Source organism: Xyrauchen texanus, chromosome 8 (genome assembly GCF_025860055.1).
Source record: "Xyrauchen texanus isolate HMW12.3.18 chromosome 8, RBS_HiC_50CHRs, whole genome shotgun sequence".
Lineage (NCBI taxonomy): Eukaryota > Metazoa > Chordata > Actinopteri > Cypriniformes > Catostomidae > Xyrauchen > Xyrauchen texanus.
Window position 1 is genome coordinate 19,482,720 of NC_068283.1, and position 27,156 is coordinate 19,509,875.

Below are 27,156 nucleotides of genomic sequence, written 5' to 3' on the forward strand. Positions count from 1 at the left end.
TCCCACTAAAATCCGGCATGCATCTGATAATGCATTTAACTTCTAGGACATTTAGCTTCATGAAAAATGTGCACTGCACTGCAAATCCTTTAATACGTATTTTTGTCTTTTTTTCCAGTAAAAAAAAAGTACTATATATATATATATATATATAGACTGATTTAATATGTTGACTGGAAAACAAAATATATATATTTTTTTTTGAGGTGATTATATTGTAATCTATATCACATCAATTCAATATAGCTGTAGCTTAAAGGAGCTTACCTGCAGTTGTTGCAGTGGTTGTAGTTGCAGGTGCAGCAGTTGATGTAATGGCAGACAAACTACTACAGCTGACACTGAGATCACCATCAGTACCATTGGAGATGAATTTGATGAAGCCTGGCTGATTATTTGTCTGGTTGATCTGTTGGGTGATCCAGGTCTGGTACTGAGAGACTCTTGCATAGACACCAGGAAACTTTGGTAAAGCACATCCTATACCAAAGCTCACAACCCCAGACTGGATCCAGACTGAGCCCTGTTTGCTGACCATAGGTCCACCAGAATCACCCTGTAGAACAAAAAACAGGTTTTATTCTGAGATCATTCTTAACAACATGCCATTTCACCTGCTCTACACATGGTTTGACAGAAAACTATGGTTTGAGTGATTATGATAAAATTACAGCCTCTCTGTTAACTATTTTTATTTATTTATAAAGTTCACAACCCCAGACTGGATCCAGACTGAGCCCTGTTTGCTTAACAAAGGTCCACCAGAATCACCCTGTTGGACACAAAACGTCTCGGTTACTGTCGTAACCTTCATTCCCTGATGGAGCGAATGAGATGTAGTGTCAATTTAGTGACAGTAGGGTTTGCCATTGAGAGCCCCGAAACACCTCAATCTTTGAGAAAGGCCAATGGGATTAGGTGAGTGGAATTTGCATGCCACTCCCCTGGACATACGGGTATAAAATGAGAAGGAATGCCCATTCTCATTCAGGTTTTGTGCTGAGGAGCCGAGACAAGGTCCCGGACATTTCAGCGGCAAGTACATCACTGTGGCAAGAGGGACACAACGTCTCGTTCCGTCCATCAGGGAATGGATGTTACGACAGTAACCAAGAGGTTCACCTTCTGTTACTTGACGTTTTGTCGATGTAGTGACACTAGGGGTCCCTATAGAAAAATGCCACAACAGCTGAACCGTGTTATGTGGACTGCCAATGCAGGTGCAAGCATACTGCTGCTTGCAAAATATTAGGTGCATCAGAGTGCACGTAACCTCCCCCAATGCCCCATAAGACGTAATTTAGTTCCCCACATCCCTGAGGGGGGGAAGCGACATAACTAGCATGGGAGTATGCCACGCCAGCCGCAGCCTTTTCTCTCTATGTTTTCTCTCCAAAGAGTATTAGACTTGGCTGGGGCAATCTAATGCTATTATATGCATCGGGGGAGGTGTTCTTTTCCTTCCCTATTCTTTAAGGGGGAAAAGACCCCGTGCAGACTACATCCTGCAAAAAAGGTTAGGTCAAGATGTGGCAATACAGTACATGGGCTCACCAGCTGCACATGGAAGAGTTGCTGTGGTAGGTCCTACCTCGAAGGGGAGGAGCTCTACAAACACAGCGACCGGGGACACAGAGAACTCTGCCCTAGGGAGATGCGGATCTGCTGAGAGGGAGACCGTACCACGGAAAATACATTGCAGGGGTCTGGCTGCGAAAATACCGTAGAGGGTCTGGCTGTGAACTCCTCAGCCAAATTCGTGAGCCACAGGGCTAGGGAGGAAGGTCATCCAGGGTCCACAACTTTGTGAACTCGACTGGGGGTAAAAGCAAATGTTTTCGCCTCAGGAGAGGGGAAAGGCACTGTACGGAAGCAATACACCTGGCCAGCTGTTCTGAATTACCAAACTCTACCTGTTCGTACCTGAAAGAACACGGGATGAAACCGGCTCAACCCGGAGATTGTAAAATCTCGAAGGTATTGGGTGTTGCCCAGATGTCTGCTTTGTAAAATTTCGCAAAGGTATTGTGTGTTGCCCAGATGTCTGCTAAAGAGGTGCCATTGGCCAGTAACCACGAGGATGTCACACTCCTTGTAGAGTGTGCTCGAACCCGCAAGGGGGCGGGCATGGCCTGGGTCTGGTAGGCTAATGCGATAGCGTTCACGATCTAGTGGGCAAGCCTCAGTGTGGAGACAGCGTTCCGTTTCCGCTGTCCACCAAAGCAGACAAAGAGCTTCTCAGAGCATCTAAAGCTCTGCTGTGCTCACCTGCTGTGACAGTGCTTCTGCTGTGGCGTTGAGGCTGCCCAGGATGTGAATGGCATGCGGTGACCTCAGTCGCTGCTGACTCCAGATATGCTCACTTGTGAGGAGTGCTAGGGCAAGATGTGCTGTAAAGCCCCCGTCTGCTTCTTCACCATTGAGCACTCCTAGAAAAGTCCTCAATGGTATCGCCGAATAGGCCGATCTGGGAGATAGGTGCATTAAGAAAGCCTTATCCGATACTCGCAGTGGCCTGTGCAAGCTTAGCAGTCAGCTCTGCATCGGCCTCAGACTGGGCAGGCAGACCAGAAGGTGGCAGCCCAGTGCACTCTCCGATGCAGCGATTGAGAACTCATCCTGCTCGCGAGCCCCGAAAGAGAAATTAAGTTGCCATGAGGAGAGCTGGTCTCATCTCGGAACTCAACGGGGGAAAACTAGCGTGCTGGGGAACGGGCAGTCCGCGAGGATTTACCCGGCGAGAACGCGCCCATCGAACTCCCCAAATCGCCTTCAACACTAGCCGGGCGGCCTCATACGTGTAGGTAGAAGGCACAGGGCGGGGGGTGGCTGCAGTGGCTTTCCCCCAGAAGAAGAAAAGCCGTGACTGTAATTCTCGCAATGAGAACATGAACCATTGACAAACGCTGCCTCAGTGCAATCACTGCCAAGACACGTGTGGCAGCACCCATGGCCATCAGAGGCGGAGAGATAATGGCCGCATCCAGGAATCACACAAAGTTGGAAAGGCATCTTTATAAAAACATGTCTTTAAAAAGTGTGTGTTTTAATGTGTTTGCTCTTATAGGAAATATACTCTTTAGCAGAAATATACTCTCTTAGTAATCTGACGTAATCTGAACTAGGCGTGCAGAAGGAGAGAATGTTGCTGGAATGCGCCGTATATCCAACAGCATATGCTTCTTCGAGACAACCGCTCGGCTCTGAAGAAAAAATCTGAATGAGAATCGGCATTCCATCTCCTTTTATACCTGTGTGTCAGGGGGAGTGGCATGCAAATTCCACTCGACAATTCCCATTGGCCTTTTCTCAAAGATTGAGGTGTTTTGGGTGCTCTCAAGTGTGACCCCTAGTGTCACTACATTTACACAACTTCAAGTGAGGGACAGAAGGGGAACAGGTTTTATTTTGAGATCATTCTTAACACGGTTTCACCTGCTCTACACATGTAATCCATTATAAAAATACGAAAACAGTAGTGCTATGCTATTTTGACAGAAAACCATGGTTATCATAGTAAATTTGTGTGATTATGATAAAATTATAGCCTCTGTGTTTACTACCTTAAAAAAACTTTAATTGATGTAACCTAATGTAATTCTACATTAATAACATTAAAGTAATAAAGGTTGATTCAGTAATATTAAATAATATTTTCTGACTTGAATTAACCCAGTTCATTTTAAAATTTCATCTCATATAAAACAATAACTGAGTGCCAAAAATATCTCAAAAGTCAGAGCTCTGAAATGAACTCAAAAAGTATTTTGAATGTGATGCACTAGGTTAGACATGATAAAATTCAGCATTTAGTTTGCAATAAGTGCTCTTACCTGACATGAGTTTTCCCCCCCTTCGATTAGTTCAGCACAGATCATGTTGTCTGTGATTGTTTGGATTCCATAAAGGCACTTGCATTGCCTGTTTCCAACAATAGGCACTTGCACTTCCTGTAGAGTTCCCGGTGAAGGCAGGGAAACTGAGAAACACATAAAAAATGTATGTCAGCTACAGCAATTGTACATTATGTTGGGTGACTCCGTTCAGTGTTAGTGCATTCGATTAAACTCTTACCACCGGTTTGAATATTTCCCCATCCAGTGACCCAGCTCGCAGTGCGGTTGAAGAATGTACTGTCAGCAGCTGCCAAGCAGACTGGTCTAATGTATTCAGTAAATGTCACAGGTGAAGACAGATGCAGAAGAGTGATATCATTTTCATAAGAGCTGGAACTGTAGTTTGGATGTTTAATGATTTGAGAGACCGTTCTGGAGATCTCGTTTGTATTTGTTCCTGACTGTGTTTGTCGCCCCAGGTACACAGTTAGGCCACTAGTTGAAGTACTGAAATTTGGTGAGAGAAAAAGTGTTAACCATCAGCACGTTAATTGAGTGAAATACAACGTTTTATCTATACAGATGTTTTTGTGGTTACCTTTGAAAGCAGTGAGCTGCTGTCAGAACCCATTCATTGTTGATGAGTGAACCACCACAGAAATGTCTATTGGTCTTGTGGAGACTGACCTGCCATGGCCATGCACCAAGAGGAGCATCCATTCCCCCTACTATCCTTGTATTAAGAGGGGCTATGCCACAATCTGTTATGGAGAAAAGAATGAAAGTATGTTTTAGACAATCAACCAGTCATACTGCTTCAAGAGTTATTGATAGAATGTGTTCAGTTTAGTAAAATAACCATTTCCCACTAAAATCCAGCATGCATCTGATAATGCATTTAACTTCCAGGACATTTAGCTTCATGAAAAATGTGTACTGCACTGCAAAAAAAAAATCCTTTAATCAGTATTTTTATCTTGTTTTCCAGGAAACGTATGTATGTATATTTGTATATATATATTCTCTATATATTGACTGATATATAATGTATATGTTGACTGGAAAACAAAACAAGACTGAATAAGAAAATATTTTTTGAGGTGATCACATCAATCCATTATAGCTGTAACTTAAAGGAACTTACCTGCAGTTGTTGCAGTGGTTGTAGTTGCAGGTGCAGCAGTTGATGTAATGGCAGACAAACCACTACAGCTGACACGGAGATCACCATCAGTACCATTGGAGATGAATTTGATGAAGCCTGGCTGATTATTTGTCTGGTTGATCTGTTGGGTGATCCAGGTCTGGTACTGAGACACTCTGGCATAGACACCTGGAAACTTTGGTAAAGCACATCCTTCACCAAAGCTCACAACCCCAGACTGGATCCAGACTGAGCCCTGTTTGCTGACCATAGGTCCACCAGAATCACCCTGTTGGACAAAAAAGTCTCAGTTACTGTCGTAACCTTCATTCCCTGATGGAGCGAATGAGATGTTGTGTCAATTTAGTGACACTAGGGGTTGCCCTTGAGTGCCCCGATACACCTCAATCTTTGAGAAAGGCCAATGGGAATAGGTGAGTGGAATTTGCATGCCACTCCTCTGGACATACGGGTATAAAATGAGAAGGAATGCCCATTCTCATTCCGGTTTTGTGCTGAGGAGCCGAGACAAGGTACCAGACATTTCAGCGGCAAGTATAGCATTGTGGCAAGAGGGACACAACGTCTCATTCCGTCCATCAGGGAATGGAGGTTACGACAGTAACCAAGACGTTCACCTTCTGTCACTTACTTGACGTTGTGTCGATGTAGTGACACTAGGGGACCCTATAGAAAAATGCCACAACAGCTGAACCATGTTACGTGGACTGCTGATGCAGGTGCAAGTATACTGCTGCATGCAAAATATCAGGTACATCAGACAGCACATAACCTCCCCCAATGCCCCAGAAAACGTCATGTAATTCCCCACATCCCTGAGGGGGACGGACGACATAACTAGCATGGGAGTATGCCACGCCAGCTGCGGCCTTTTCTCTCTACATTTTCTCTCCAAAGATAATTAGATTTGGCTGGGGCAATCTAATGCTATTATATGCATTGGTGGAGGTGTTATTTTCCTTTCCTATCCTTTCAGGGGGAAAATACCCCATGCAGACCACATCCTTCTAAAAATTGTAGGTCAACATGTGGCAGTACAGCACATGGGCTCAACAGCTGCACATGGAAGAGGTGCGGTGGTAGGTCCATGGAAAAATACATCATAGGGGGTTACCTTAGTAATCTGCATCTGTGGAGCACCTATCCCAGTACAGGGCATATTAGTAACTGTAGAGGGTCTGCTGCGAGCTCCTCAGCCGAATTTGTGAGCCACAGGGCTAGGGAGGAAGGTCATCCAGGATCCACGACTTTGTGAACTCAACTAGGGGTAAAAGCCAATGTTTTCACGTCAGGGGAGGGGAAAGGCGCTGTACGCAAGCAATACACCTGGCCAGCTGTTCCGGATTACCAAACTCTACCCGTTCGTACCTGAAAGAACTTGGGACGAAACCGGCTCAACCTGGAGATTGTAAAATATTGAAGGTATTGGGTGTTTCCCAGATGTCTGCTTTGTAAAATCTCGTGAAGGTATTGGGTGTTGCCCAGATGTCTGCTAAAGAGGTGCCTTTGGCCAGTGCCCACGAGGATGCCACACTCCTTGTATAGTGTGCTAGAACCTGCAAGGGGGTGGGCACGGCCTGGGTCTGGTAGGTCAAAGCAATAGCGTTCACGATCCAGTGGGGAAGCCTCTGTTCAGAGACAGCGTTCCCTTTCCGCTGTCCACCAAAGCAGACAAAGAGCTTCTCAGAGCATCTAAAGCTCTGCTTGCGATCTAAGTAGATGTGCAAAGCACGCACCAGACACAGCAACGATAAGGCTGGGTCTGCTTCCTCCCGGGGCAGCTCTTGCAGGCTTACCACCTGATCCCTAAAAGGGGTCGAGGGAATATTGGGCACATAGCCCGGTTGGGGTCTCAGGATCACGTGAGAGTCTTCTGGACCAAACTCCAGGCAAGTTCCGCTGACAGAGAATGCTTGCAGGTCCCCGACACTCTTGATGGAAGTGAACGCGGTTAGGACGGCGGTTTTTAATGAGACAGCCTTTAACTGAACTGAGTCTAGGAATTAAAGAACTGACCCGACTGCTCATCTCTGGGGGTCTTCGCTACGGGAAGAACACCACTTAGTGAACACACGCCACTTCAGGGAATACAGGTGCCTTGTAGAAGGAGGTTTTATTTTGAGATCATTCTTAACACAGTTTCACCTGCTCTACACATGTAATTCTAAAATTATAAAAATATAAAAACAGTAGTGCTATGCTATTTTGACAGAAAGCCATGGTTTCCATAGTAAATTTATGTGATTATGATAAAATGATTGCCTCTCTGTTTACAACCTTAAAAATACTTTCATTGGTGTAACCTAACATAATTCTACATTAATAACATTAAAGTAATAAAGGTTGATTCAGTAATATTAAATAATATTTTCTGACTTGAATTAACCCAGTTCATTGTAAAATTTCATCTCATATAAAACATTAACTGAGAGCCAAAAAGATATCAAAAGTCTGACATTTGAAATGAACTCAAAAGTATTTTGAATGTGATGCACTATGTTAGGCATGGTAAAATTCAGCATTTAGTTTGCAATAAGTGCTCATACCTGACAGGAGTCTTTCCCCCCTTCGATTAGTCCAGCACAGATCATGTTGTCTGTGATTGTTTGGATTCCATAAAGGCACTTGCATTGCCTGTTTCCAACAATAGGCACTTGCACTTCCTGTAGAGTTGCCGGTGAAGGCAGGGAAACTGAGAAACACATAAAAAAATTAAATTTGTGTCAGCTACTGCAATAGTACATTATGTTGGGTGACTCCGTTCAGTGTTAGTGCATTCGATTAAACTCTTACCACCGGTTTGAATATTTCCCCATCCAGTGACCCAGCTCGCAGTGCGGTTGAAGAATGTACTGTCAGCAGCTGCCAGGCAGACCGGTCTAATGTAGTCAGTAAATGTCACAGGTGAAGACAGATGCAGGAGAGTGACATCATTGTCATAAGAGATGAAACTGTAGTTTGGATGTTTAATGATTTGAGAGACAGTTTGAAACCTGGTTTGTATTTGTTCCTGACTGTGTTTGTTGCCCCAGGTACACAGTCAGGCCGCTAGTTGAAGTACTGAAATTTGGTGAGAGAAAAAGTGTTAACCATCAGCACATTAATCGAGTGAAAGACAACATTTTATCTCTGCAGGGGTTGGTCTATGATCAACTGATGTTTTTGTGGTTACCTTTGAAAGCAGTGAGCTGCTGTCAGAACCCATTCATTGTTGATGAGTGAACCACCACAGAAATGTCCATTGGTCTTGTGGAGACTGACCTGCCATGGCCATGCACCAACAGGAGCATCCTGTCCTCCTACTATCCTTGTATTAAGAGGGGCTATGCCACAATCTGTTATGGAGAAAAGAAAGAATGTATGTTTTAGATAATCAACCAGTCATACTGCAGCAAGAGTTTTTTTCATTTCAGACTTTGTTAATTTAAATTATGTAGTACAAATCATTTTACCTGCCAATTGTGCATCACATCCTAGAAAACAAATAAACAAGTTTACATTTAAGCATTTGCTAAACAGTTTGTTTATCAGTTTGTGTGTTGAATCAAACCTATGACCTTGGCATTGCTAGTGCAATGCTCAATTATTCTACATTCAGAACAGCACAATATTTAATTTTTGATGGAGATCATCCTACAGTAAATCACATGCACTGTATAAAGATGTTTAAAGTTCCTACGGATCACATCTTTATTTCTGGACTTTTTTGTCCAAGTTTTGGAAAGATGCTTTTCAAAGTTTTGCCAGCAGAGCTATTAACACCAGTTTAAACAACATTGCAACCCATTGAAGAGACTACACATCTATCCTGCACAAAGTATGAAACTAATAATAAGATCCAAATAAGTTCAGTTCTCAATTATTCTAGAACAAAACACACTATTTAATATAAAACTTTATCCCATAAAAGAAAGCAATAATTCAAATATCAAAATAAATTAGTTAACCTTAAGTATTAATTAGAAAGTTAAAGTTTGTAATCACATGGTTATTTGAGTCTGCATCATGTTTTTACCTCTCATTAGAATAGCAACTGTAAACACTGCACGGAGTATTTGGAGCATTCTCATAATCTCTGAGAACTCGGAGTCTGGCTCTTGATCATAAATAACCCTCTTTACCCACACACTCTTTCACCACGTTTAACTGAGACACGCCTCTGCATTCTTCATTGTTCATATGTGCTACTTATTGGGCAACCTGTTTAGGGGCACAAAGTGTTTAGCTGCTAGAATTGTCAGGTTGCATTTCAGAAAACAGGAAATCAGCAACTGTAATTAAGGACTTTAGATGACTCTCGGTTATGTGTTAATCTCTTGTGCAAACTGTAAAATGACATCTGCCAACTTGTCGAATAGCATTTTTAAAAAACAAGATGATTTAGAATCATAAGTAGATCAATTAGGAATGCACATATTTTTCAGGCAAACAAACAGTCACGCTTAATCATTGGTAAGACTGTGTTGCTTGAGATCTCAACTTTTAATTTGTAAACGGTTGGTTTTGTAAGAGCACAAAGATTGTTTACTGGTACAGCAAAATAAAGAATTTGTCCCTCATTTTTGTCCAAAGGAAAATTCTGCTCTTGACTGAATGAGCTTACTAAAATTATATTTTCTCCAAAGAACAAATGGGTGAGTCATACACAAAAGACATTACTTGACTCACAACTGGAGGAAACAAGTTGTGCATCTTAGTAAAATAATCCATAAGCATAAATTCATTATCTAACCTTCCAGCCTATTCTCTGGTAAACTTACTGAAATTGTCAGCAATAACAAACATACTGACTTCACTATAGAGATGGTAGATCACTAGACACAAGTACGGCAACATAATTATGAGTTCCCACAAAGACATTACAAAGATGTTATGGTTCCCTTCCGAGGGAACTCGCACTGCGTCGTTGAAAACGACTCTTTGGGGAACGCTCCTTAGCGTGCGCCTCTGAATTATGAATGAAACTATTCCAATCTTGATTGGTGTTGCGTCATGACGTAACATGTGACGGCATAACCGGATGCATAAAAGTGACGCCGGTACACATACACATTAGCTTTCAGCTCTTCAGCAAGCTCTATGTTGAAATTGTTTGTCTTATTTGGTGTTGTTTGTCTGATTTAAAAATATTATGGCCACCGAACAGTTCAAGAAGTGCGTGCACTCCTGCCCTCGTTTCATTACGGGTAGGGACACGCACGCTTTATGTGTGAACTGTTTGGGAGCACAGCACGCACAGGCAGCTCTCGAGGATCTGCCTGTGAAAGTTGTGAAGCACTACCCATGAGAGTGCTGCGCTCCGGTTGGCGTGCTTCGATGAGCACGGTCAGGCTCGCGTTCCCCACGGTTTTGGTCCCGCGTCTGTTGAGGCAGCGCGGCGATTGAAATCGCGGGGTTCGCAGCGGATTTTGCAGATGAGAATGAGACTGCTGCGCACGTTCTCATTCTTCGTTTGAGGATCCCGAGCCTACTGTGAGTGGTGCAGAAGCCCGCGTCGCGGCTTCTTCTGCCCATGATCGGGTCCCCTTGCTTGAGCTCACTGCTTCCGAGGAAGTGGATATGCTCAGCATCGATGCGGACGACCGTGAGCCAAGCACGCCAGTTTTTGGCCAAGCTTATGAAGAGCTGATTGAGGTTGTGACGCGTGCCGTGGCCAGACTGAATATCAGCTGGCCACAAAATGAGCAGGGAACGCAAGTTGAAAGCAATTAGACGTGCGTTTCCTGCGGCACAGATCACAAACTCAGTGTCGGGGTTTGCCGTTTATCCCCGATCTCCACAAAGATATCTAAAACGAGATCGTGGGGTAAACCGCATTCGTCCCGTATCTCCAGCCCCAGTGTTTGATTACAGATGATGTTTTGGGGGCACGGTATATGGGCTAAAACCCGGCGCTGCCTAGTAAGCCCTGCAGAGATACATCTGCTTTAATAAGTAGGGCTTACATGGCCGCACACAATCGGTGTTGGTTTCCGCCGTCTCTGGCGCTTGGGCCACATCAATTTCCAGCGAACGCACAGCGAGCGTTTGTGTCAAAAAAAAAAATAAAAAAATAAATAAAAAAATACAAATAAAAACAACAAGCATCAATTGTGGTCACAAGAACCGTATCGACTAAATCCTGCCAGTTTCCGCTTCAGGAAGTCGGGAACAGTGCTCGAAAAACACCGAGACCAGCCTTGAGAGGCTGGTTCCCTTAGTTGAAGCTTCAGGAAAGAGGTCCTACCGAGGTGGTAGAACCTCGGAGGGCTATCCCCGCTGCAGAGCAACCGAGGTTGCTCTCGCAGCGGAGTCCTCAGGAAATCGGTGTCGGTTCCGCCGTCTCTGACGCTCGGGCCACATCAATTTCCAGCGAACGCACACCGTGCCGTTCAGTGTCAAAAAATAAAAAAACAAGCATCAGTGGTGGTCACAGAAACCGTATCGACTAAATCCTGCCGGTCTTTCGCTTCAGGAAGTCGAGAACAGTGCTTGAAAAACACCTGAGACCAGCCTCGAGAGGCTGGTTCCCTTAGTGGAAGCTTTGGGAAAGAGGTCCTACCGAGGTGGTAGAACCTCTGAGGGCTGTCCCACCCCCCCCTCCGCTGCAGAGCAACCGAGGTTGCTCTCGCAGCGGAGTCCTCAGGAAATCGGTGTCGGTTCCCGCCGTCTCTGACGCTTCGGGCCACATCAATTTCCAGCGAACGCACACCGTGGCGTTCGTGTCAAAAAATAAAAAACACACATCAATTGTGGTCACAAGGACTGTATCGACTAAATCCTGCAGGTATCTCGCTTCAGGAAGTCGAGAACAGTGCTCGAAAAACATCCGAGACCAGCCTCGAGAGGCTGGTTCCCGTAGTAGATTTTGTAGAGGCATGGAATCATCTTCCCAACATATCTGCATGGGTCCTGCATATAATAAAATCAGGGTACAAACTGCAGTTAGGCACCGCCCCCAAATTCTCTGGGGTGGTGCAGACTACAGTGGTTCTGGAGCAGGCTCAGGTGATGGAACAAGAAGTGCAATCTCTGCTGCTGAAGGAGGCCATAGAATGTGTTCCTCATTCAGACAGGAGTCCGGTCTTTACAGCCGGTACTTTATAGTTCCAAAAAAAAAAAAAAAAAAAGGATGGGGGTTGAGGCCGATTTTAGATCTCAGAGTTTTGAACCGGCCTTTGAGGAGGTTCAGGTTCAAAATGCTTACCATTCCTGTCATCGTGAGTCAGATCAGATCCGAGGACTGGTTTGTCACGATAGATCTAAAAGACGCTCTATTTTCATGTACCCATCCTTCCATGTCACAGGAGGTTCCTGAGGTTCGCTTCGGGGCGAAGCTTACCAATATCGGGTTCTTCCGTTCGCCTAGCACTCTCTCCCGCACATTCACCAAATGTATGGATGCAGTTCCTGCTCCTCTGAGACTTCAGGGCATCCGCGATACTGAATTTTATCGATGACTGGCTCATTCTGGCCCAGTCTCGAGAAATGGCGGTTCGGCATCGAGATGTCGCCCTTGGCCATATTCGAAGTTTGGGGTTGAGACTCAACACAAAAGAGTGTGTTACAACCATCCCAGTGCACAACGTTTCTGGGTGTTGTGTGGGACTTCGGTTACGATGCAGGCACGCATGTCTCCTGCACGTATCGAGTCCGTTCTGGCGATGGTGTCCGGGTTAAAACTAGGCCAGGCCATCACTGTAAAGCAGTTTCAAAGACTGCTGGGCCTCATGGCAGCGGCATCCAACTTGATACCTTTGGGCCTTCTACACATGAGGCCCCTCCAGTGGTGGCTGAAAGCCAAGGTGTTTTCCCCAAGGGGAATCCATTTCAGTATAATCAGAGTAACGCGCAGATGCCTTCGTTCTCTGCTAATATGGAAGAAACCTTGGTTCCTGTCCCTAGGGCCAGTGTTGGGAGCGTCATGTCGCCGGAAAACCGTTTCGACAGACGCCTCCCTCACTGGCTGGGGCGTGTAGTATATTTTTTATCAAGTTAAATTGTTGTTTTATACCACAGTTATGTCTGAGGAGCAAACATGCAGTTTACTGTATGTAAAGGCCTGTGACGTGATGAATATGTGCTCACATAGGTTTGACTATTTGACTGTGTGTGCAGAAACATAAATAGCATTACTTAGGGGGGAGAATTGATCTCTTCCAAAGGACATTCTGTTACTTCTTAATATGGTCAAGACCAGAGTCAATGAAGAGCATGATAGATAATGCATGTAAGCCCCACCTTGTTTGAGGAGGTGTATTTAAGTAAAACCAAACCAGAGATGCTTCAGTTGTTGTTGGTACTGTGGTTTCACCGTGAGGCAACTTCGGCTTTATTGTGTGATAATAAAGTCTATTCTTCTGAAATCAAAACCCCAAAGATGCTGAGTGATTTTTCACAAAATTGGCATGAAAAACTACTACAATTGGCTCCGAACAGGGACAGAAGAGAGCAGAGTCGTTACATCGCGGGCTGGCTGGGAAAGCAAACACAAACACGGTGGCCACCATTAAGAGGTAAGCATATTTTGCTTATAAACGTTTGTGTTACTTGCCAGTTTGCCTGTGGTGGTAAGAACGCTCAAAAAGCTCTTCTAAACCAATAAAGAAAGGAAAATAAGAATAAAGGGTTTTGATTCCAGAAGAAATAATTGCATGCAATGATGCATGCAACAGCTTATTTGCTGTTAAGGGCTTAGATGAAATAACAGTAAATAAGGGCAGATAAAGTTTAAGAAAATATTAATATAGGCATATGCGGATACCGCTCTTGGAAAATATTAATATAAGAGGTCTGAATAGGCATATGCGGATACCACTCTTGGGAAATATTAATATAAGAGGTCTGAATAGGCATATGCGGATACCGCTCTTGGGAAATATTAATATAAGAGGTCTGAATAGGCATATGCATATACCGCTCTTGGGAAATATTAATATAAGAGGTCTGAATAGGCATATGCGGATACCGCTCTTGGGAAATATTAATATAAGAGGTCTGAATAGGCATATGCGGATACCGCTCTTGGGAAATATTAATATAAGAGGTCTGAATAGGCATATGCGGATACCGCTCTTGGGAAATATTAATATAAGAGGTCTGAATAGGCATATGCGGATACCGCTCTTGGGAAATATTAATATAAGAGGTCTGAATAGGCATATGCGGATACCGCTCTTTGGAAATATTAATATAAGAGGTCTGAATAGGCATATGCGGATACCGCTCTTTGAAAATATTAATATAAGAGGTCTGAATAGGCATATGCGGATACCGCTCTTGGGAAATATTAATATAAGAGGTCTGAATAGGCATATGCGGATACCGCTCTTGGGAAATATTAATATAAGAGGTCTGAATAGGCATATGCGGATACCGCTCTTGGGAAATATTAATATAAGAGGTCTGAATAGGCATATGCGGATACCGCTCTTTGGAAATATTAATATAAGAGGTCTGAATAGGCATATGCGGATACCGCTCTTGGGAAATATTAATATAAGAGGTCTGAATAGGCATATGCGGATACCGCTCTTGGGAAATATTAATATAAGAGGTCTGAATAGGCATAAAAGATTAAAAAGTAAATAGATAAATTACTAATAATAAATCCTGCAGGTCACCTAAGAGGGGTGAAAAGTTGTCGTTCACTGTGTTAAGGAAGTGAATCAGTGATGGTAAAATAGGGGTGTTTTAGAATTTTAGTGTATCTTCTGAGAGCTCTGTGTTTATAAAGGCCTTGTGTTTGTAATAAGTGTAATATTTCTGTGCTTGTAAGAATAATTGTGGTTCAAAGAGTGTGCAGAGTGAATGTGTATGAAAAAGTATGACTGAATAAAAATATAAGTTCGGTACAGGGATTGGAATGTGTGATTAGTCGTTGACCATAAAAGGAACACTGTGTGGATGTAATATGAGCCCAATAAATAAATAAGAGACAAAGCGAATGGAGTAAAGTTGTTCCATAATGAAAGTGTGTCATTTATATGTTGAATGAATGTTTGAAATGAAAGCTGTCTCATAAAACTGTGGAAGGAAATTTCCGTTGTTAAAATATAGAAAACTAAAAATGTTCCAAAATATCAGCCTGTGCTGCATAAATGGTAAGGTGTATATATGCAATTTACAGCAGGGAAAATATATTTGGGCTATTTTCAACCTTCCATCAATATATGGAGGCAGAAGAGAGCTGATAATTACAGGCAGAGAAGGCACCTAATAAATATTCTAAATATTGCAAAGTGGAGATAAAACCAATGATAAAGATATATAGATAGAAAAATAAATTTAATAAAGTATAAACAAATAATAAGAAAAAGAATAAAAATAGCGTAAATAATATAGATGTAAAACGAAATTAGGAAAAAAGAAATCAAAAAGTTAACTTACAACTGTCTGGAAAACATTTAGTCTTGGCTGTTCTTAGTCTAGCAGCTGTTGATTGGAATGGGCTAGAACATAACTCCTAAACTAGACTGTAGCATAGAAATGTATTTGACTTCATGCAGATAATCTATACATTCAAGAGATGTTGTAGGGTGTGTGACCAAGTTAGAGAGACTCAGCTTTGCTGCGTAGACAGAAAGTTAACTCTCAGCTTGTGAGGTTTTTTAGAACTAGCAGCTGGCAGTGAAAATATGCTTAACTTCTGAACTGGTCAAATCACAGAAGAGAAGTAAACTTCATATAGAAAAGTTATGAAGTCAAAATAAATATCTGTGCTTAAAGTTTAACATTTCAAGCACAGGGACAAGTAACAATAAAAAATTGAAATTGAAATAAAAAATGAAACAACTGTAAAGTAATTAAAATCAGTTTGAGAAATCAAAAATAAAATAATAAATAATAAGAATAAGAATTAAAGCTTTAAGTCCAGTGTATTGCATTTAACTGAAGTCAACTAAGTAATTGGAATTTAAACAAAGGTTGTATATAAGATAAGTGTTGTTATATTACATAAGGTAAAACTCCAGTGGAAAGAGTAAAATCTAGAAGTCCACTGTGTAAAATCTCAAAGAAATGAGAAAGCACAATAAAAGTATTAAAAAGTAAAGGTGAAAGAAATCGGAAAATTGTTTCAAAATATTGCTGTTGAAGATTAGTGTAGAAGGAAATACATTTAAAGAAGAAATAAGAGACTAATTTATTCTCTAAATGTATTGATTTATCTAAATTAATGGTGCTAAAATAATTTTTCATTTTTATATGCCAAGTAAAAATGAAGAAGGAACAAGTGGAGAAATAAGAACTAAAATCTAGATGAAAACCGATCCTAAAAATTGACAAACATATAGGAAATGTATTCATGTATGGGGTATAATAATTCATATATTAGAAGAAGATAAGGAAAATGATTTAGAAAGACATTTAGATTAAAATGTAAAAAAATAAATAAAAAGATAAGAGTAAAAACTAAGAACAGGAAAAATAAAAAGAATAAAGTAAGAGCTATATCCAGAAAATTTAAAATTCACTGAGGAATATGAGACAGGGCAGAGAAAAAGCTGAGAGATGCAGAGGAGGGTAAAAGGACAGGGTTCTTTTTAAAAATACCTCCCTATGTGACCCCAAAGGTCAGCTCCCAAAGGTCAGCTCCCAAAGGTCAGCTCCCAAAGGTCAGCTCCAAATACTTTGGATAGAATGTGGATGTCATTTCACGTAGTGTGGCCAGTAGTTATCAAAGCCACAGAAAATGGGAAAGGGAGATTAAAAAAATTGGAATATGAAAAGTAAATCAAATTCATGTGTCTGTTTTATGTTCTGTCTAGTCCAATATGAGAGAATAACATTTTTAACATTATTAAATTAAACTATAATGTCTTGATATATAAATGTTATATAAATGTATATAAACCCATGATTATATGTTTTATTTTTGATGTGTTTAAATATGTCTGGAGAACAATGTACATGTGTGTGCAACTTTATTGGTGTAAACTTGATCAACCAACAAAAATAAAACAGATAGTGTTTATTATTTTTGCTAGGAATGTCTGACTGGAGAGATTGAGTGAAACCTAAGTGCTCTTAATAGAAACCGATCCTGCACTCTGTAAGGAGAAAGAGCAGGAGGGGTTCAACCTGGTGTCTCTCATGGTGTCTCTCATAATGTCTCTAGTCAAACACAGGGGCCCCCGAATTTAGGAAAAAGAGATAGCAGATTCTTTTGAGATTAGACATTTTTCTTTTATTTCTTGTTTTATATATACAGTGTAGGCATTGGTTGATCATGGGTACACTGAAAGTTGTCACTGAGACTAGAATTAAAGAAAATAAATTTAAGAATGATTTAAATCATTTCATGTTCTCTACGTTTCAAATTTACTCAGATAAGTTTTTTCTTGGGTTTGTTCTATGACCAATCATGCCAGATAGAATTGAAATAAGTCCCAATATGTGGTATATTTGATTGAAAAAATATTAAATGCTAAGGAAAAACTGGAGATTGGTATTAGGTGAAACCCATAGAGAAACATTAAGATTAAATTGAATATCATGAATAATTTGATGTTAATGTGTCTATTCTGTGTGAAATTGATGCTAACTATGTTTTACTCTCTCTGTTGTCAGCATTGTGTAAGTCATTTCAATAACTCATTCTGGAACCAGTCTCTCACCATTGCAGATTGCTGGGCCAGATGATTTATTGAAGAAGCTTATATTACAGGAGACAGTCCGGAGAAAAGAAAAAACTGAGAAATACAGTATGTGGGCGGTTATATGATTGGCCCTCCTACTATCATGAATGCTGGTAATCATTACTGAATTGACATTTCAATTGTGGATTCAAATTTCTCTTGATAAGTTGATTTCAGTCATATATGACTAATTGGATGTTTGATTCTCCAAATGCCATCCATGGGTTCAATATCCATGTCTAAATTGTTCTGAGGGTCTAAATTTCAATCCAGCATCTAATTGCGAATTTGTTGATATGAAGGTTAAATATAAAAACTTAATGGCAAAGTAAGAGTAACATATTGGATTGTTTACTCCCCTAAATTTTCCAAAGACTACCCTCACTTTAAAGAAAAAGATTAATCAGTACTACAAGGTGTTAATTAAGTGTCTATTTTCTAGTAAGCTATTTTTATTTTGAGTTAAATCCATGAAAATACAATTTTAGAGGTATACAGTTTATGAACAGTGACATCTGTCTCTATTATTTAACTGAATAATTGATCATGAAATGCTGATAAGTATTAGACGATAATAGCTGAAAAATCATATTATTAAAGGATGATAACATTAGGATATAAAAATGAGACTAGTAAGAAATTCAAAGGACATAATGTATTTCACTGATCAATTATTGCAAAACACAAGATATATGTCTGAACTTCCATTGTGCCACTTTACTATTTTATTTTGTTTAAAATCTTCAATTTATTTTCTGTTAATTTAAAAAGGTGATTTATGTTGGTTTATTTGACATAATGAAAATTCCTTCTCCTGAGAAAGAGTAAGAAAAGGGAGAAAGTAATCATAAGAGAGTTTTAAATGAAAACTTAAATTTCTCAATGGTCTGAATACAAATGCGCATTAATTTTATTGCGCGAGGAGGGAAGGGATAAGAGAAGTAGAAATTCTAGAAGTTTTCTTGAAGATGGTTTACAATGGCAAAGGTTGAAAGCAGATAATATAATAAAATATATTTGATTATATCATTTTATTAAATTACATTTATCACTATTCTCACTGTTGTAGAATTACAAATGTGTTATTGTGATTTTCTAAGAAAAAAAAAGGAATAACTGTAACAACAGTGTGAAGGAGTGCAATGTCTCTCTCAAAATTCTTTCCCTCTCGCTCTCAGTTTAAGTTTTTAAGTGGGCTAAAACCATATCACTAATTTGTTTTATTTTCTTTTGATTTTATTTTCTTTTACATGGAAAATGATGTGATTTGACAATAATGTTAGATACAGTAATATGAAGGAAAGGTTCAAACAGCTTTCCTCATCATGATTAAAGATTTGTTATTTTCAGAGGGCAATTTGAATCTCATACTAAAGATAAGAGATTTGGTTGAGTGTACATCTGGAAGAATAAATGTAGGTTCTAAAACTACCTAGAAATTATTAAATTAAGTGATGATTTAAATTAAGCATCTTAGAAGCTTGACAGAGGCGATCCTGTATTTTGATTTGTTCTGATGGATAGTCTTCACCAAGAGACAAAGTCTTTTATGACCTTTGCTAAATGAGAAAATATAACAACTTGAATGGAAATTAGTGAACTGTAAATGAGTTCAATTGTTGCATTTTACTTTTCATTTGGACAATTTCAATAGATTGTTGAACTGTGAATAATGCTTTGTGAATTTAACCATGTTTTGGACTGTCTCAATGTTTGAGCAGTTGTAGATGGCTCCATTGGCTGTGATGGTTCTCAGGTGATGCTCCCTGAAGCAAGGGAAAATGTTTGTTTACAGATACCAAATTATTAAAGATTGGATAATAAGACTGAGCGGTACCGAGACCAGAGACAAGAGATGATGACCCAATAATGGGTAAAATTCTCCAGTGGCAAGAGGTGACGACCCAATGACGGGTAAAGACTCTCTAATTGCAAAATGAGAGCTGCCTAAGACAGGCGCCACCGCCCTGGAAACATGCCCAAGAAGGGTGAACTGGGTTTAAGGAAGTGGATGGATGCTTTAAGGAAAGAAGCATCAAAAGGGAGGTCTAGAAGAAACCTGCCAGAAGTTGTGAGTTCCACTCAACCTGACAGTGTCTTAATAACCGCTTTATTAAAATATTTTATCACAGCGATGAATAACAAGCATTCTATCACTGTGTTATCAGGGGATCACACCCTGTGTAGAAGACCAATTATAGATTGATTTTGGAGGTAAAGCTTTGAGAACCGTTGCATACAAAGAAGTGCCTAAATTATTATTAAGCAAACCTGGGACTGTTTGCATGATGAAGGAAAATTATTTTTATTTATGCTGTTATTGAACTCATGTACATTTGAATAATAATGAAGAATGGAAAAGAATATATGGTGGTGACTAAAATGAACATGACCTGATTGCCAAAAGAAATGGGGTACACAATTAACTAAAATTAATATAATATCTGGATAATAACATTGTGGAAGGAATAAGATTCTGTGTGATCCTTAGTAAAATAATTTTGGATTCAAGCAACAGTAAAGCAGATGACTTTGATTGATGTGAATGGCCCAATGCAATGGCAACTACCCTGAATGGACAGAAAGACCAAATTGGGAGGAAATTGATTCCTTCAATGAATATATAAGAAGATATGAAGAACCACGCCCTGGGTGTAAGTGCTGGTTAACCTCTCCCCAAAGGGTGATCCTCTACGATGCGCAAAGCATCTGGGTTGAAGACATCTACACTACAAGCAAGAACTCTTAAAATTAGGATGAATATTTTGTTTAATGCAATCTACATAACTGTGACAACCAAAAACAAGACCAAACCAGGAGCACGTACATGCTTAAATATGTTAATTTGTGACTATAGAAAGTCACAGAGGAGGGAATATGTAGTATATTTTTTATCAAGTTAAATTGTTGTTTTATACCACAGTTATGTCTGAGGAGCAAACATGCAGTTTACTGTATGTAAAGGCCTGTGACGTGATGAATATGTGCTCACATAGGTTTGACTATTTGACTGTGTGTGCAGAAACATAAATAGCATTACTTAGGGGGGAGAATTGATCTCTTCCAAAGGACATTCTGTTACTTCTTAATATGGTCAAGACCAGAGTCAATGAAGAGCATGATAGATAATGCATGTAAGCCCCACCTTGTTTGAGGAGGTGTATTTAAGTAAAACCAAACCAGAGATGCTTCAGTTGTTGTTGGTACTGTGGTTTCACCGTAGGCAACTCGGCTTTATTGTGTGATAATAAAGTCTATTCTTCTGAAATCAACACCCCAAAGATGCTGAGTGATTTTTCACAAAATTGGCATGAAAAACTACTACAGGCGCGGTCATGGACGGCCGCTTTGCCAGGGGTCTGTGGCAGGACCATCATCATTCTTGGCACATAAACTGTCTAGAGATGTTGGCTGTGTTCAGGGCTCTGAGGAGCTTCCTTCCAGACATCAAAGGTTACCATGTCCTAGTACGTTTGGACAATACATCAGTGATAGCTTATCTGAACCGACAAGGAGGACTCAGATCGCGCCCTCTGTGCAGACTGGCCATCAGATAATTCTTTGGTCCCAAGGGAAAATACTGTCTATCAGAGCATGTATATTCCGGGGGTTCAGAATCAGGGAGCAGACATCCTGTCGAGGCAGGGGCTGAGGCCCGGGGAATGGAGACTTCATCCAGAGGTGGTGAAGTTGATATGGGACAAATTTGGACCATCAGAAGTGGATCTATTCGCGTCTCGAGAGACGTCCCACTGTCCACTTTGGTTCTCCCTCTCACATCCAGCCCCACTGGGGTTGGACGCCATGGTACAGGCTTGGCCGAGGCTTCGCCTGTACGCATTTCCCCGATCGCTCTGCTCCCGGAGTCCTGGAAAGGGTCCGCCAAGAGGGCACCAGTCTACTTCTGGTTGCCCCCATGTGGCCGGCCCGAGTATGGTTCTCAGACATAATTTCACTCCTGATAGCTCAGCCATGGCAGATTCCTCTGAGGAGGGATCTGTTGTCTCAGGCGGGGGCACAGTCTTCCACCCTTGTCCAGAGCTGTGGAAACTGTGGGTCTGGCCCCTGAGGGGTTCAGTACCTAAATGCTGGTCTATCAGCTGGGGTGGTTGAAACCATACTTAGCTCTAGGGCTCCGTCTACTAGGAGATTATATGGCCTCAATTGGAATGTGTTCTCCACTTGGTGTAGAGAACATGAATTAGATCCAGTTAACTGCCCGGTGGCTTCAGTTCTGGAGTTTCTTCAAGATCGCTTCTCTGCGGTCTCTCCCTTCCACACTTAAGGTGTACGTGGCTGCCATTTCGGCTGCTCCATGCACCACTGAGTGATGGGCCTCTGGGGAGGCACCAGCTGGTCATTCGCTTTCTCCGTGGTACATGGAGGATGAGACTGACAACCAGGTCCAAGGTTCCTGCCTGGGACCTGGCGGTGGTTCTCGAAGGGTTATCCCTGGCCCCCTTCGAACCCCTTCAGTCGGCTTCAGCCCAAGGACCTGACGTTCAAGATGGCTTTTCTCTTAGCTATTACCTCTCTAAAGAGGGTGGGTGATCTTCAAGCCCTGGCAGTGACGCCAGCTTGCTTGGAGTTTGCCCCTGGCGGAGTTAAAGCCATTTTACACCCGAGACCTGGCTATGTGCCTAAGGTGCCGCCTAACACGGCATGGTCTACGGTCCTGCAGGCTTTTTATCCTCCACCTCATGTGTCGGCAGAAGAAGAGAGGCTCCATTTGCTCTGCCCTGTCAGAGCTTTGAGTGTTTACCTCGAGAGGTCCTCTTCTTGGAGGAGGTCGGACCAACTGTTAGTGTGTTTTGGGTCACCTAAGAAGGGGCTCCCTGCCTCGAAACAAACCATTAGTAATTGGATTGTTCAGGCTATTATCTCGGCCTACAAGGTGCTAATTTGCCTTCACCTTTGGCTGTGAGGGCTCATTCAACTAGAGGCATGGCGTCCTCTAGGGCTCTCTTATCGGGAGTACCCCTCCAGGAGATCTGTGAGGCAGCCGGTTGGGCTACCCCGCACACTTTCATCAGGTTTTACAGTCTGCACCTCCCTAGTACGCCTGGCGCACGTGTGCTCTCGCCCTAGCTGAGTGCCTGAGTTCAGTTTCACCCTAGGGCAGGCCTTTTTTCGGTCGCGTGGCCTAGTGGGCATTCGTTCCCCAAAGAGTCGTTTTCAACGACGCAGTGCGAGTTCCCTCGGAAGGGAACGTCTCGGGTTATGACTATAACCATTGTTCCCTGAGAAGGGAACGAGACACTGCGTCGTCCTGCCACGCCCCTCAAGGCCTGAGAGCGGCTTGCTTCATCGCTAGGCTAATGTGTATGTGTACCGGCGTCACTTTTATGCATCCGGTTATGCCGTCACATGTTACGTCTTGACGCAACACCAATCAAGATTGGAATAGTTTCATTCATAATTCAGAGGCGCACGCTAAGGAACGTTCCCCAAAGAGTCGTTTTTAACGACGCAGTGTCTCGTTCCCTTCTCAGGGAACAAGGGTTATAGTCATAACCCGAGACGTTTTGCTTGCTAAATTCTACAGCTGTAAGTCCAGTTTTAAATAATGTTTGATTTGTTTTTTTTTGTTTTACAAACAAACCAAATAATAACACAAACAAAGGTTATGTAATACTTTATTGGGAAATTTGACCAATCATGCTGTACAAGAGAGAAGTTCCCAGAACCACAATTTCACAAATGCGCCTACATCAATCAGCATTTTCTCATAACCATCAGGACAAACTGGTTCTTTCTGCTCTTAGATAATATTATTGTAAAATTTCCAGCAAGACGGAAGCAGGAAGCGGGGTGGCAGTCCAGGTAAGTCACCATTTTATTCAGCGTTTTCAGCTTTACAATGGACTGTAAAGGGAGGACACGGGAACCAGGTCTCTTCAACTCAGGTAAACAGTTTTAATGGAGTAACTTGTGTTTTTACAGGAGCGCCACAGCACATCAGCTTCACACTTTCACAATAGCTTCACAATATTTTTTAGCTTCACAGTTCTCTTTAGCTTCACAATGCTCTTTCACTATAATTAGAGACAGGTGTTAGACATAATTTAGCTCAGGTGGCAGCACCCTTACCACTTACTCTCTCTCTGGACGGACGTTGAATACGCCCCCCCATTTCTGGAAAGGAAATCGCCGGCAGCCATCTGCGCTCCCAGTCTGTAGAACATCTTGAACTTAAATGGCTGAAGAGCCAGATACCAACGGGTAATCCGCTCGTTGGTGTCTTTCATGCGGTGGAGCCATTGGAGTGGGGCATGATCCAAACAGAGGGTGAAGGCCCGCCCCAACAGGTAGTATCGGAGAGTGAGGACCACCCACTTGATGGCAAGACATTCTTTTTCTACGGTGCTGTACATAGATTCCCTCAGCGAGAGCTTGCGGATAATGTACAGCACCTGGCGCTTCTCCCCCTCCACCACCTGTGAGAATACAGCCCCCAGCCCTGTGTCTGAAGCATTCGTCTGTAAAACAAAAGGAGGGAGAAATCGGGTGAATGTAAATGTGGCCCCCCACAAAGTGCGGCTTTAATTTGCGTGAACGCCTGCTGACACTGCTCCATCCACTGGACCGGGTCTGGAGCTCCCTTTTTAGTGAGACCATAGCGGACAGGTGACATCCGAATAATTGGGCACGAATCTGCTATAATAGCCAGCCAACCTCAGGAACTGTCTCACCCCCTTTTTGGTCTAGCAATTGCCACCGTCTTATCAATTTGGGGACACACCTGTCCGTGGCCCAAGTGAAACCCCAGATACCGTACCTCCACTCGCCCAGTCGTGCACTCCTTTGGGTTTGCTGTGAGTCCCGCTCATCGCGGCGATCTCAGAACCACCCTCAGATGCTGCATGTGCTGCTGCCAATCATTGCTGTAAATGATGATGTTATCTAGATAGGCAGCGGCGTAAGTTGAATGCGGTCAGAGGATCTGGTCCATGAGATGCTGAAACGTACCGAACGGAAGTGTCACAAATTGGTGTAATCCAAATGTTGTGGAGAAAGCTGTTTTTCATGGGAAATTGGTGTCAAGGGGATCTGCCAATAACCCTTGGTCAAATCTAATGTCAAATAAAATCGAGCAGTGCCCAACCGATCGAGCAACTCATCAACACGAGGCATTGGGTACGCATCAAATTTAGACACCGCGTTGACTTTTCTATAATCCACACAGAATCGTACAGACCCGTCGCTATTAGGAACTTGAACAACCGGGCTGGACCAATCGCTGTGGGGTTCCTCTATTACCCCCATATCAAGCATTGCATCCAATTCTTCCCAAACTATTTTCTATTTGTGCTCAGGTAATTGGTAGGGGCGGCCACTTACTCGTACCTACATCTCGATGTGGTGCTGAATGAGGTTCGTACGACCCAGTAGAGGGGAGAACTCATCCGTAAACTCCTGTTGTAACCTTGCAACCTCTGCGAGTTGATACAATGAGAGGTGGTCTCCGCAAGTGAACTGATTAGGCTTTGAATTCACCTCAGGCCCGAGATCTGCCCTCTCCGGAACTACCGTAGATCCCCCACTCATCGCGTGACCTCAAAGGGTCCTCGCCACTTGGAAGCAATAGATGCACTTTATCTCCATTATCTCCGTGCTGTCATTCTTGAGCTTGGAGCAAATTCTCCTGTGTTAGTTTCCCCAGAGTGTGTAGTTTTGCTCCAAGATCAAGAATGTATTGAATTTCATTCATACTATTTGAAGGTCCGTCCTCCCAGGCTTCGCGCAAGACATCAAGCACACCGCGTGGGCTCTGCCCATACAGCAGCTAAAATGGGAAGAAGCCAGTGGAGGATTGCGGGACATCTCTGTGGCAGCGGGGACATGGTCAAGTGGTAAGGGCGCTTGCACCTGAGCTAAATTATGTCTAACACCAGTCTCTAATTTCAGTGAGCACGGGGAGAGCGACATAAAAAGCAGCCACAGAACCTTCAGTACAGAGAGAGAGAGTTGGACAAAGCCCTACTAAGTAGCTTGTCAATTGTGTGTGTTACAGTGAATAATTATTGTAAAGTTGTATCTGGTAAGAGTGGATAAATTAAAAGCCTTACCGGTGCAGTTGAAAGCCCTGTTTCCTGTGTCTTCCTTCCCTCCGTGGAGAAGAGTGCTTACACTCTCTTACTGCGAATAACAGGAGGTCGAGCCATTTATCCCAATTTCTAGCATCGTCATGCACAAATTTAGGAATCGTGTTTTTAAGGGTTTTATTAAATCGTTCCACCAGTAATGCCCAATAATTCGTAAAGCTTGTGTAGTGTTCATGACATAAATGTGGTGCCCTGATCGGTGAGGATTTCTTTCAGGATCCCCACCCGGGAGATTATTTTGAAGAGTGCCTCCGCAACACCGCATGCTGAGATGTTGCTCAGAAGCACTGCTTCTCCACTAGGACCAATGCAAAGCGATGCCCGCATGCTGACCGCTCCAATGGCCCTATGAGGTCCATTCCAATTCTTTCGAAGGAGACCTCAATCAACAGAAGTGGGCATAATGGTGCTTTTGGCGTGGCCGGTGGGTTAACCATCTGACATTCACGGCATGCCGCACACCAACTGTGGACATCGCCACCAATGCCTGGCCAATAAAAACGGGATATTAGATGGTTCCGTGTTTTTCTTTCACCTAAGTGACCCGCCATGGGATTATAATGAGCCACCTGGAACACCATTTCCCGATGGCTCCGTGGTATCAGGAGCTGGGTTGTATATTCTTTTGTTTGAACATCCTGCGTTACTCTATACAACTGATCATTTATAATTGCAAAATAAGTTGTAAGTTCTTTTTGAGAGAGACTAAGTACAGAATCATCGAGAAAGAGTGCCTTGCCATGAAGTGGGCTCTCCTAGCCATCCGCTACTACCTGGGGCAGGCCTTCATCCTCCACTCGGATCACGCCCTGATTCAGTGGCTCCACCGCATGAAGGATACCAGTGCGTGGATCACTCATTGGTACCTGGCACTTCAGCCCTTCAAATTGTAGGTGGTCCACAGGCCATCCACAGATTGGGGGGTTTGCAGGCTAGAGGTTGCCCGGGCCTGAGTCGGATGGTGGGGGTATGTGGAGTCAAGTCAAGTCAATTTTATTTGTATACCGCCTCTCACAACACACATCGTTTCAAAGCAGCTTTACAAAAGATCAGGCATTAACAGACTATAAAACTGTAATGTCTATAATGTTGATCATCATTGTGTAATAAGATAAAATAAAAATGTAACGGTTCAGTTGATGAAGTTCAGAATTATAGACCAATTTCTATACTCCCTGTAATTTCCAAAATTCTGGAAATGTTGGAAGCTGAACAACTTATCAAATATCTAGAAAAAAAATTATCTACTTCACTCTAAACAGTTTGGTTTTAGACCTAAGTATTCAACAGAAGTGGCAAACTGCTTTCTCACAGAATTTATTAAGGGAACTCTAGATAGTGCCATGCGTGCCTCAGGACTCGGGTCCAGAGCCAATGCTGTAGCGGTAATCCATCAACCCGAGAAGCGTGACCGTTGCTGAGGATGCCATATG

General features: G+C 42.4%; 1 protein-coding gene across 1 annotated transcript; it reads right to left on the reverse strand.

Moving 5' to 3' along the window:
• Positions 1–253: 253 nt before the first annotated feature.
• LOC127648110 (transmembrane protease serine 9-like) lies at positions 254–26,583 on the reverse strand. Its single transcript, XM_052132715.1, has 9 exons — positions 26,497–26,583; positions 23,955–24,097; positions 7,795–7,952; positions 7,548–7,693; positions 4,981–5,269; positions 4,435–4,597; positions 4,078–4,343; positions 3,834–3,979; positions 254–556 (listed from the first exon to the last, which is right to left on the reverse strand). Exons 1-9 carry the CDS (start codon positions 26,581–26,583, stop codon positions 254–256), a joined length of 1,701 nt encoding a protein of 566 aa, XP_051988675.1.
• Positions 26,584–27,156: the final 573 nt, after the last annotated feature.